Here is a 13,326-nt window from a genome sequence, read left to right on the forward strand (position 1 = left end):
TTTTCTGTAAAAAACACAACAGTTACATTTCTGGTTTTGGTTGTTAATTCTATTATGTTCTTTATTAGCTTTATCTGTAGTTTTAATCTATTTTTGCGGTGCTGAGTAAGCATTTAACTTCCCGTGTGCTTTTCTCAGCGACGCGGCCCCCTTTTGTATTTTGCCTATTGAGAATACATCTTACCTGCACTGTGCTTCCTGACGTTCCTTTGCATCTTGGGGAAACGACCACTGAAACATGCGACCATAACGCAACAAAAAGTGTATGTTTACTTTACCCTAGTAGCTTAATTAAGTTTTCCCAAATCATGTTTCCATTATCTTTCCCCTCTTTTATTGTTTCAATGAAAAAGTTTGCCTTAGCTTTACGGAACTGTTTTACAACTAATGTTAAAATCTGGCGATTACTGGTAAATCCTGTTTTTAAAGATTTTTTTTAATGCTTTGTCTCTTTCTTTTAATTAGTTTTCTTTATATCAATATCTATCAAAGGGAAGATGTTTCATATGATGTTTGAATTTGTCCATATTGTAAACTTAGTGGCGGTTTCACTTAGGTTTTTAATAAAACTGTTAGAGCTAGCCTCAATGTCATTGTTTCTCAGCACATTAGACCAGTCTGGTTGTTGCAATTCATTCTTCAAACTGTATTGCTCATTTTTGGGTATAAGTTCAAAGCTGCAAACTGTGGTAGGAGGAATTGAATGTTGCCTCTTAATTTTCTTTGTACACGAAATATAATGATGGTCAGAAATACTGGTTAAGAAATTAAATGTTCTAAGGCTTATTAGTGAATATCAAGTCAATTATTTTTGATGTATTAGTTAGTCTTGTTGTTCATTGGATAACCTGAGTTAAGTTATATTTATCAGCAAGTTGCTTCAGTTGTTTTTCTATCTGTCTTATTGTACCGATTAATGTTTAAGTCCCCCATAAAAATGATTAAACTTTTGGGATTACAGTGTTTTTAAAACAACTTTAAGTGTATCATTAAATATCTCCCTTGCAGAAAATCGATACATACAGATCATAGTGGATGACATTGCTGGGGACAGAGTTATATTCAGACCAATACATTCCAAATTGATTTCAGCAGGCCACTTCATTAATTCATATTTAAAAGTGTCCCTAAAATAGACTACTATCCTTCCACCTCGGCCCTTCTATCTAACTCTTCTGAATAATTTGTATCCTGGCATATTAATAGCAGCAGCTGGCGATGAATGAGTCAACCAGCTTTCTGTTAGTACTAACATATCAATATTGAAGTTACTTAAAAAAAGTAGCATTTCATCTGTTTTTTTGTTATTTTATTGCTGCGTATGTTACCATGACCCAATAAAAGTCCCTTTGGTTTAGATTGTGTGTTCCAAATAATTTTTGCAACATTAGGAGTTTGAAAAAAGTGCATGTTGTGTTGTTTTTTAATGACTGGGTTCAGGAGTGTCTGTCCGTGTTTACCTGAGGTGGCATAGAATGGACGTCATCCAGTACTCTGTGACGAGAAGGTGTTGATTCTGCTTAGCTGGGTTGAAGATCTGTTTTTTTTTTTAGCCTGTTTCCGTGGACATGTGCAACTCAAAAGTAGATGTACAAATACAAAAACAAGTAAAAGGCAAGTTGATGGTATGATATTATAGCGCTTATAGAGAGCTTTTGTGGCAGGCACACAGGACCTGCCAAACCGTGTGACTGCAACCTGGCGGCCATCCTGACTTGACTCGTTACTTTCTACCTCTTGTCCCTTTTTTGGATGTAAAAAAACACAATAATCAAATACACAAGGTTAAAGTTAAAGTACCACTGACCAAGGGTACCATTTCATAAACCAAACTGTACCGCTTGCTCCAACAGTCGGAACTACTATGTATGTCTTTCTACAATATACACTTTATTTTTGGTACCATTGCTAAGCTGACGAAATTCAGATCCACATTTCAACCCGGTCCATCACCCCTGCCACACACACCACCCTCACCAACTGCCTCACCGACATAAACATCTGGATGACCAATAACTTTATCAAACTCAACTTCAGCCAAACCGGGCGACCGGTGCAATGGATGCCGAGTAGATATAGTTAATAATGTGAGAGTCCAGTCCATAGTGGGGCCAAGTGTTGGCACTAGGAATTTTCAAAATGGGGTCCCAGGGACCCCATCAAGACATAGAAATGGGGTGCCACAGTACATTTTTGGGGTCCCACTTATTTGTAACCGTTTTGAAAACGAATGATAAATGTATGCATTATCCTGTTATATCTCACATTCTATATTGTGTTCTGGAAAAAAGTTGTCATAAGCGTTGCTTAATTCATTAAAAAAATAATACAAAATAAAACAATTTTTTTATGCATACGTAAACATTCATTCACTTTCTTCTTTCCTTCATGGATCTAAATTTTACCGCAGCTGGTAATTTTTCTATATTTGTATTTAATAAGTTGTATTTGTATTGATTTCAGTATAAAAGAGTAAAACGTTTTTTGCTTCGGTCATGAAATTATGATAATGGTGAGCCAGGGCATACATGAATTATTTATTTAACGCTTATATCTCTAGAGTCTACATCAACCAGGACAAAACAGATGTTTTAGTTATAGGTCGTGAAGACCAGAGGGAGAAACTTTTACCAAAATAAGATTTTAAACCAACACAGTCTATAAAAAATCTGGCCGTGATTTTTGACTCCGAGCGGACTTTTATCCCACATATTAAAAATATTACAAAAATAGCCAGAGTCGGCCCGTTTGTCTCTCAGGCCAACGCGGAGGTGCCAATGCATGCTTTTATTTCCTGTCGTTTAGACTATTGTAATGCCCTGCTCTCTGGCCTTCCCAAAAAGAATATCAGAAATCTAAAATTATTACAAAACCCGGCTGCACGCGTGCTGACGAGAACCAGAGGGTGGAATCACATTACACCAGTTTTAAAGTCACTGCATTGGCTACTCGTCCACTACAGGGTATATTTTTTAATTCTGTTATTAGTTTTTAACTGTTTTTAATGGCCTTGCGCCTTCTTTTCTATCTGACCTGCTATTACCGTATGTGGTCCTATGCCACTGGCTTTTTAGCTTTACTGAATACCAGAACAAAGACTCATGGTGAGGCAGCATTTAGCCATTATGGCCCCCACCTGTGGAACAGCTTACCAGAGAGCCTCAGGACTGTAGAGAGCATTGAACTTAGACAAAAAAAAGGCTTGTTTGTTGTTTGTTTTGTTTTGTTTTGTACAGCACTTTGTGCTTGCCACTTGCCTGGGCATAAAAAAGTGCTATATAAATAAAGTTTGATTTGATTTTGAACCCTTTAGTTTAAACACGGACGACACACCAACAGCTTGTCTTTTAGAAAACAGGCAACATGTATTGTTTGGTGGCTGAGGTAACAGGTTGTGAATTTCCTCATGAGTCTGTACTCGGTCTTTATTGCTCTGACTAGTGATATGTTCCTCCATCAGTAACACAATACGCCATAGGACAGATACCATAGCAATATTTCCACACACCCGTGATCTTGTCCTTTGTCCATAATCCAAAGCTCATGACCATAGGTGAGGATAGGATTGTTGATTGACCGGTACATTGAGAGTTTTGCTTTCCAGTTAAGCTTCTTCTTCACCATGACGGGTTGATACAAAGTATGCATCACTGCAGATGCCGCACTGCCTGTTGATCTCACGATCCACTCTTCCCTCACTCGTGAACAAGACTCTGAGGTACTTGAACTCCTCCACAAAGGGCAAGATCGCCCTCCCAACCCGGAGATGGCATTCCATTCTTTTACGGGTGAGAACCATGGACTCGGACTTGAATGTGCTAATTCTCATCCCAGGAGCTTCACACTTGACTGCGAACTGATCCAGTGAAAGCTGAAGATCTTGGCAAGATGACGCCATCAGGACCACATCATTTGCAAAAAGCAGAGACCTAATCCTGCAGCCACCAAACCGGATCCTCTCAATGCCCTGACTGCACCAAGAAATTCTGTCCATAAAAGGTATTAACAGAATTGGTGACAAAGGGCAGCCCTGGCGTAGTCGAACCCTCACTAAAAACGGGTATGACCTACTGATGGCAATGATCATACAGGAAGCGTACTGCCACAATCAGGCGGTCAGGTACCTTAAACTCTCTGAACACTACCCACAGTGTCACGTTCAAACACAGGACATCTATTACACAAGACAAAAGGCAAAGAATCAAACAGAGACAGAATTCAATTTGGACTCAATTGAAGAGAGACATGCGTCAACCTGTAACCTCTTACAGTGTCTTAGCACGCTCTGACGAAGAAGGTCTTCGTCTCCTCTTTTTAATTTAGATGTTCCATGTTCACGCACCAACATATGTCACAGCAGGAATTGGGAGTATGTAAAACAGTCATTGTTTTCGGTCGCCTTGAAGTCCAAGAAGAGGACTTCTCGGGCTGGGGCAGGTGTTGGAGGACAATGGACAACCCCTCCCGTCTCCTGTCCACAGCAACTTCAAGAGGGCAGCGGGTCGTAAATAGCGTTGACCAAATAGTTGGAAGAGAGTTTGGGAACCACTTCAAAGAGAGTTCGTTTAACACTTCAAAGAGAGTTCCTCCGGGAGTTGAGCAGATCCTGCCACCTGTCCGTGTTGAAGTCACAGTGGCGTTTCACGAGCATTCTTCCTCTTGTTAGGCCTCGAAATACAGCATTCATAATACCACGTTTCTTTTGTGATAACTTACAAACAATTATTCCAACACACAGGACTTTCTGAGGCACACGGTCAAATTTCTTCAAGACCACAAAGCACATGTAGACTGATTGGGGAAACTCCCATGCACCCTCGAGGACCCTGCCGGGAGTGTAGAACTGGTCCACAGTTTCACGACAGAAATTAAACAAAAAAAACGTATTCAAATAATTTTCAAAGGTCTTATGTTGACTGTGTTTTTGATTTTACTTTTGTTTCTAAGGTTAGCGTAGCCAGCATTGTACAATTTTTTGCTTGTCAAAATAAGGCATTAATCTTCAACCACTGCCACTTTTCCTGTCCTTCATTTTCTGTCTATGTGTTGTTGATTGGGTCAAAGGAACCAAAATGCCGGTAGGAGCAATTTCACCCCAAATGCTTTCCCAAATTTGCCAGGTTCATGTACTGTAGTTGTTAAAACATGTTCCTAGGCCTACCGGGGATGTCCTAAGAAAAACACACGGCATGTCTCCTTGGTTGTTCAACCTGGGTGGCGTTTCTCATTTTATTCACACAAAATTTAACTTATTTTTGCGTTGCAAGAAGATGGATGTAAATTGCTGGTGTTTATAAATAACATATTTAATTATATAGGCCTTTGCTCAGTTAGCCCAACAAACTATTGAAGTCAGAGTAGAACCAAAAATAATACTCTGGTGTGGTCGGCACTGATAATGGAAAACGTAAACTCGGCAATCTGACTCCAAACCAGCTTTGTAACTGCTACAGTGGAAACGGGGTACATGTGCTGTTTGGGTTTGCTACATTAAAAGACAGTCAGACAAACTGAAGTAGACTTTCTCTTCTGTACATATCTGAACTACAAAATTCTTCCCAAGTTGCCGTTCATCTCTCAGAGCATATGTTATGTGTGTTATTGTAGGTCAAAAGGTAAAACAAAATGAAACCAGCCTTTTATACAAGTTTTGGACAGGTGAAGAAATCTGCCACATGTTGTGACAAACATTATACAATTTGAATATTTACTGAAAAAAAATACTACTAGGTCAATTAGCCATCAATTCCTCATCTGTAGCAATAGAAGGTTTATAGGGAAATAATCGCTGATATTTTCTTGAAGAGAAGCCTTGTCTGAGAAAACAAAGTTAGTTGATGTGTTAAACCTATAAAATACACACCAAGTCTCTTGGTGCATGTTTCAAAATATGTCAAATATGTCAGTCATAAGGTGGAATCATGAAATAAAATAACATGCATTTCCAAGAAAACCTAAATTAGACTGTCAAAGAATGACCGCTTGCTCTTGTTTTTACAGCATGCAGACAATCACCGGTGGTGACATTTTTTCTGCTTTACTCGGCTTTGAATGAAACATGCTTGAATGACATGACACAAAAACAAAGTGAAAACAAAAGGCATTTTGAGTGAAAGACTGGAGCAAATGAACATCACAAGTGCAAGGAAGGAGAAAAACTGATGTGAAGGTCTCGGAGCACTGAGGCAGAGGTTGGAACAAATAAAGTATGTGTTTTTTGTGCATATGGAGTGAGTGTTCCCTGGAGCAGACTATGTGTGTGTGTGTGAGTGTGTGAAGCCTTCTTACCTCGAGGCTTAAAAAGCAGAGAAGGACGCATCACTTTTGTTTAGCTACTGTATTGTAGATGTGAAGTTCACTAACTCACTAACACGTGTGGTCATCACTTAATGGACAAGTTTGAAGAAATACAGTATAATGTGTCAGATACATACTGGCTTAATTTCCAAGCATAACACATTTAAAAGAGTTGATGGCTGAATTGACCCATTACCTTAATGATGGCCAAAATAAAGTGGCCAGATAATTAGTTGTGCTCTACTGATGCAGACAATTATAGTGAGGACATACTTTGGTTTGAAAGAAGCTTTGAAAAAATGAGACTTTCAGTTATTGTGTACAAGTGTTTTCAACCCAGTGATTCAAAAATGTCAGTTTGAAATGAACTATAAATAAATACAGCTACACCAGCTCAAAACCATACATACCCTTTCACTGTAGATTGATCCAGTGCTGGCTCGAGGGAACATGATTATGTTTGTGGCCCCATTTTGATCTTTTATATTACAAAGGTTAGATTTTATGAGTTGCAAATCAAATTGAACACCCAAGGCTCGAAATGTCACTAGTTTTGAAAATATAAAAATTGCATATCTAAAATAACTTCAACGTGGTAACAGCCTTTCTAATTATGTCACTCCCAGTGTTTGTGGTCTTAAACAATCACATAGTGTTTATGCCCTGAGCCATCCATCCATCCATCCATTTTCTACCGCTTATTCCCTTCGGGATCGCGGGGGGCACTGGAGCCTATCTCAGCTACAATCAGCCGGAAGGCAGGGTACACCCTGGACAAGTCGCCGCCTCATCACAGGGCCAACACAGATAGACAGACACCGTGCTGCCTGCCCTGAGCCAGTCATAGGTTAATCCACAGACGCATAACTACAAAAGACAAACACTTACTTACTGCTAAATGTGGTATGTGTAATAAATATATTCAATATAAGAACAAGACGTCCGAGACAAACAAACATGATAGTGGGTACAACATTACACACGAGACTGAACAGAACTGTCCTACCGTTTTGGGACAATCAAGCAAGCTAATAAATGATGGGGCACCAAAGGCAACCAAGCGACCACATTTTTAACATTTGAGTATGTAATTAGTTAATTAAATATCTTTATCAATGCTTTGCAGGAGATCATTCAAAGTGGCCATTCATTCCAAGTTGAGAGAATTCTGTCGAGCGAGAGGTATCAGACTTTAAAGGTCAGTGGATAAAAAAACAGTTAATTTCCATCATCTCTTTTGCCTGTCTTTGCTTTCTCAATTTAGGTGCTTTCAAATTGCTATGGGCATGATTTGCATTTTGCCTGCTCTTAAGGGCATCCATACAGCCCTTCAAAACTTTGACTGCTAACCCCTGCTGAGAAGAGCTGTCATCTCATAGCTTCTTAATTATGTTCTTTCCTCATTTCCTGACAGCTGTTCACAAGTGTGTTCGGGGTAGGACCGAAGACAGCTGAGAGATGGTACCACATGGGGCTGCGCTCCTTCAGTGACGTTCTGGCAGAGCCTGGCATTCAACTCAATCGGATGCAGCAAAGTGGTACATCAACATCTCATCATCTCCACTTTTACATTTCACTGATTATAGGCCGCAAAATCCACCTGGGGTTCACAGCCAGGAGAAAGTCTCACATACCTAATTGTTCAACTTATCTGAGAGACTACATGCCATTTTCTCCACAGAGGGTCTCGTTTTACAGTAAATGTGTGTGGGAGTGTTATGGGTCATTCCACCGAATCTGTGCCATTTGCGTCTGTGGGAAATAAACGGTATAAATCCATGATCAAATTAAATGAAAAGTTTTATTAAAAAAAACAACAACATATTTTCAGATTCTAAGCTAAAAACTATAATGTGCAAAAATAAAAATATGTGTATCATTAGATTCAGGGCCTGACTAACGAGGATCCCAAATAACAGGTGCTAAATAGCATGTGTAAAGTATAATATTACACAGCATATTTGTGGGCATGCTGTATGTGATCAATTAAGGCAACTGATAACAAGTGCAAAAGTAGTGCAGACCACCCTATTTAAAGGGAAATTATTCTGCACGACCAATTTTTTTTATACCTATTGGTACTGTGTATTTGAGATCTGCATGAGTCCCGAAAATTTGAAATCAAACCATGGAGGCATGGAGGAGATATTTATAGAACAATAGTCCAAACAAGCCGTTTGGAATCTGCCCGATTATATGGTAGCGATTAACCCAAAGAGGGATGCGCGAGTTCGCCCTTGTATTTCGACGTTGTAGACTACAGGAGGGTTGCTTATGATGTCACATCCGTTTTTCTTTGTCGCGGCTTAATTCACATGATGGAATTAAGCAAGAGCGTAGCATTAAAACAACTGAGAGTGAGTGTAGAGTTTGATCATAAAATGACGTAGTGCCGTTCTGTTCTTGGATGTTCCAGTCGTTCAAATAGAGGGATAGGAAATAGCTTTCATATAGTCCCAAAAGAAGTGGCTCATAAAGGTAATAAAGTCAGGAAAAAACTAAAGCGTGTCAAAGGCTCTTAAAAATATCCCTTTCATCCTCTTGTGGAATACAATCAGACCGTTTATGTCTGCAGCAATCACTTTGTAAAATGTTTGAACATTTGATTTGATCGAGAACATTTTTGTGATGCAATCGAGTTATATTAGTAGTGTTTAATAGCAGAACTAAACGTAAAGAAATGACAATAGATTGCATTAGTTTTTTGTTCTTTTGTGATTGCTCTGCTTGAATATAACTACACAGACCTGGTTGTGCAAATAAACTAACGTCATGGTAAGTCCCAGTAATAAATATTGTGATTGTTGGTCCACCGTATTTTTGTTGTCGAGTTTCATAACAGAAACTAAAAGCTTTGTTGTTGTTGTGCAGGAAAACCAAATGTTTTATGCGACACGGATGGCTACATAGCGTCTTTGGTAATAGTAGTTAGCATAAAAAAATATCCTTAATAGTATTAATAAGCTCAATGAGTAAGTCTCGTAGGCTCGACAGCATATACTGAATCTTGATATCGCTAGCAAACATTGATGAACAACAGGGACATCTATAGCTAAACAATGAGACAAAATATGAACTTCACAGCATAAAAATAACTACAGACATGAATTGTTGATGAGACTAATATTTTTTAGCAGGAAATCAATTTCAAACAAACTCATCCTTTTTCTCATTAGCAGTCGAAGTGGAGGCATATAAATAAGACTGCCCACAAAACAGCACATCCTAAAGAGACGGTCAAAAAGCAGCTTAAAAACGGTCTGTAAAACATAGTGTAAGCACCTAATTTTTACCTAAGAATAATCATTACATGTTATGGAGACCAAAAGGAAGTGTTTAAATATAGATAATATATAGACAACTCTTTTTAAAAAGGGATTATGCGTGTCACCACTCATTTCCCTCCACATCCATGGCATGTTCCAACTTGTTGTATTTTGCTATGTTGTAGAACATGCAGCACACACCTTTATTCTGCACCACATTTTCTGAGCTATTAGATGCTCCTTCAGTGCGATCTACAACAGGAATGACATGTAGCACGCCAAAGGTGCACTCTGGGTGTAATCAGCACTTTGGTGTGCTGGAATGATCCAGATACAAATAAATGCAGTGTTGAATTTGTTCATATACAGTGATATTACTCAATTTATTAATAACAAACAGGAGAGCTTCTTGCAGTAGCAGTCGTATACAGTACGTAACATCCTCCTGGATCTACGGTGCCGCGACTACCCACTGCTGCTGTCCGCTTGAGATGGCCAAATAGTCCCAGGGTTACATTTTGACAACAATAGGTGGCAAAATGATTGCCTAAATAAATAATGTATGTCCTCACAAATATTGACATCAATATGAAGCATTAAATGCATTGGTGAAAAATTTCATTCGTGTCCTTGCCTCGATCTTTTTTACATTCTTAAAATCAAATGTTGCTGACCACAGATGTCGGCGTTGGGGTAGGGGGTCATTGATCATATGTCTCTGATGGGCACAGTCTGAGGAGTAAAACTTTTTTATGTGAACCGTTACCCAGCATTACCTTTGTGTGTCGCTAATGTATCCACAGCCTGTATAAATGTGCTTACAACAGCTATGGAATTGCCCTGATACAGCGCACATTTCCACGTGAACGTCAGTGTTGATACATCTCATCTTTGCCGTGAAAAAGGGGTTTACGTCAGTTTTTTGTGCATATACAAGCTTGTTGCACGAGGGCCATGATGTTTACTTCTGTTCTGAGTAGCCAAAGGTATCATGAGATAATTGCACAGACTCTAAAACTGACTCACTTGCTTCCTGGAGAGCTTTTTAAAATTTGTTTCATTTCTAGATTTAATATAAGCCATAAATAACAGCATAAACAAGTTTGAATGTGTGGGGTTGGAACGAGCATAAAAACAATCATAATGATCAAGATATTGTCAGGATCTGGCAGCTCTGATGCTGCCTGTCTGTTTTTTTTTTGCAGTGTGTGGTTTTTGGGTCACGGGGTGGCTCCTCCTGCGCTCACATCTGATACCCATTTCCTCCTGACTACTTAAGCTCTCCAGTCCATTCACTGGGTGCCACTCGATTCCTGATGGTTCACCCTTCCAGTCGTGTTCTCTCCTCTACTTTGGCATCACTCACGTTTCTCATTCCTGTGGTTCTACTCCGGCGTTGCCGTGTAGTGTTGACTGTTTTCTCTCCGCACCTTCTGTGTATGATTTCTGTTTCTCCATACCTTTTTGTGTACATCCTTAGTTATTTTTCATCAATCCTTTTTAAGTGCGCTTTTTGTTGTTATTCTTAATATTTTTTCTTTGCGTTGGGGTCCTACACCGGCGAACGTCTCCAATCATTGGAAAATACTTAAGGCTGTCAACGGCAGGTGTACCAAAGCAGTTAGGAATCCTGCTCACCCAAAAGCTGGACACATATTTTGTCTTTCAGCGCCTCGTTCTCCCGGTAGATGTACATCAGCGAACCGTCCTTGGAGCTCGTTTCGCCGCCTGTCTGTTTTTCAATGTCCACTTTCTCCTCCTCTTCCTCTTCCTCTTTGGTGACCAGCAGGTCACTGAACGAGGCCACACAAGGGTCATGCTCCTGGAGGTATGCTTCCAATGGCTTTGGAATGACTCTCGATATTCACAACCAGCTGCTGCATGATTTGACTGCCGCCTTCCAGACGCTGTCTGCCAATGTCTTGTTAATCAGATGAGCACTGTGACTCACACGGAAGGAGGTCACGCCGGGACGGGGACCTTCCGACATCCTCCAGCTGCTGGTCCTCTCACACCTCGAGAGCCCAATATTCCTTACCTTCCCCATTTCACCAGTGAGTCTGGTTCCTGCGAGCAGTTCCTCCACCAGTGCATATCAGTTTTTGACCAACAGACTGGTTCCTATTCCTCGATCCAGGCTAAAATAGCTTTTATAATGAGCCTGTTATCTGACAAAGCCTCCGCCTGGGCCATGGCGGTTAGTAAGAATTCTCCCGCTGTGCGCACATCACTGCCCTTGTTTACTTAAGAAATTATGAAGGAGTTTGATCACCACCGAACATGCAGAGAATCAGGCAGCCGCCTGCTGTACCTTAAGAAAGGCATGCTCTCTGTGGCCGCATACTCCATAGACTTCATTATTCCAGCTACAAAAAGTGGATTTGGTGACTATGCTTTATGCAGCCTTTTTTGCAAGGGATTAAATCGTTGCATCAAGAACGAACTTGCTACCTGTGACGAAACTGGATCCTTTGACACACTCATTGACTTAGTCATTCGTCTAGACGACAGAATTTGCAAACGCATTCCACAGACGGGAAGCTGCAGCTTCAAAAGCCCTGTCTCCCATAATCTTGAGCCGTGTCCTGGGTGCAAGCAGACGGTGCTGTTGGCCTGACCAGGTTCTGGTTGAGTTGTGTGGTGTGAGCAGGTCAGTGAGGTAAGTGGGGGCATCACCGTGCAGACAGTGATGGGTGTACAGGAGAAGCTTGTATTCGATGCAGGCAGAGATGGGGAACCAGTGAAGGGTGCGTGGACGGGGATGATCTGTTCGTACTTCCGCACCCTCATTTGTACCCTGGCAGCGCTGTTCTGAACATACTGGAGCTTTTGGAGGCTCCTGACAGGGATCCTGACGAGAAGTGTGTTACAGTAATCCAACCTAGAGGAGACAAAGGCATGGACAAGCTGCTCTTCAGCTGGGAGGGAGAGGAAAGGACGGAGTTTTGAGATGTTACGGAGGTGAAAGAAGCAGGTTTTGCACATGTAGGAGACATGAGTGTTGAAAGAGAGGTGGAGGTCAAACATGACCCCAAGGCTGGTAACAGACGGAGAGAGGGCAATGTTGTGGCCTGAGAGTGAAACTGAGATAATGGGGGCAGAGCAGAGTTGTTGAGGGGTAGCAATTTGAATGGCTTCTGTTTTTGAGCCATTTTGCTGCAGGAAGTTTTGGCTCATCCATGCGTTTATCTCTTCCAGAGAGTTGCTGAGACGAGCAACAGTGGCAGTGGGAGAACCAGACTGAGAGACCTTGAGGTAGAGTTGTGTCGTCAGCATAGCAGTGGACATTTATTCCATGCATGTTGACGACACACCCAAGGGGAAGCATGTAGATGGTGAAGAGGGTTGGACCGTGTACGGAGCCTGAGGGGACCCACAGGTGACGGTGTGACGACGAGACTTAGCATCCCTCAGGACCACATACTCGGTCCTGTCAATAAGGTAGGAACGGAACCTGTAAAGGGCAGTGTCGGAAAGGCCGATGAAGTGCTGGAGACGGTGAAGGAGGATGTGGTGGTCAATGATGTCGAACGCAGCAGAGAGGTGGAGATGAATGAGGATGGATGTGGAACTGGAGTCAGAAGACATCAGCAGATGGCTGGTTACTCTGATGAGTGCTGTTTCTGTGCTGTGGGAGGGACATAAACCGGATTGGAATCTTTCATATAGACTGTTTGTTTTGAGATTACTGTGGAGTTGAGAGGAGATGATTTTGAAAGTTTTGGATATGAATGGGAGGTTAGAGATTAGAGAAAGTGAAATC

At 40.9% G+C, this 13,326-nt stretch overlaps 1 protein-coding gene across 2 annotated transcripts in view; it reads left to right on the forward strand.

Moving 5' to 3' along the window:
- The window catches only part of dntt (deoxynucleotidyltransferase, terminal), a 211,198-nt gene that overhangs the window by 53,485 nt on the left and 144,387 nt on the right, over window positions 1–13,326 (forward strand). For both annotated transcript variants that reach the window (XM_061962526.1, XM_061962534.1), the window contains 2 exons: window positions 7,424–7,495; window positions 7,712–7,835. In XM_061962526.1, the coding sequence (XP_061818510.1) occupies window positions 7,424–7,495; window positions 7,712–7,835 (196 nt within the window). The remainder of the gene's footprint in view (window positions 1–7,423; window positions 7,496–7,711; window positions 7,836–13,326) is intronic.

Source organism: Nerophis lumbriciformis, linkage group LG02 (assembly GCF_033978685.3).
Source record: "Nerophis lumbriciformis linkage group LG02, RoL_Nlum_v2.1, whole genome shotgun sequence".
Classification (NCBI taxonomy): Eukaryota; Metazoa; Chordata; class Actinopteri; order Syngnathiformes; family Syngnathidae; genus Nerophis; species Nerophis lumbriciformis.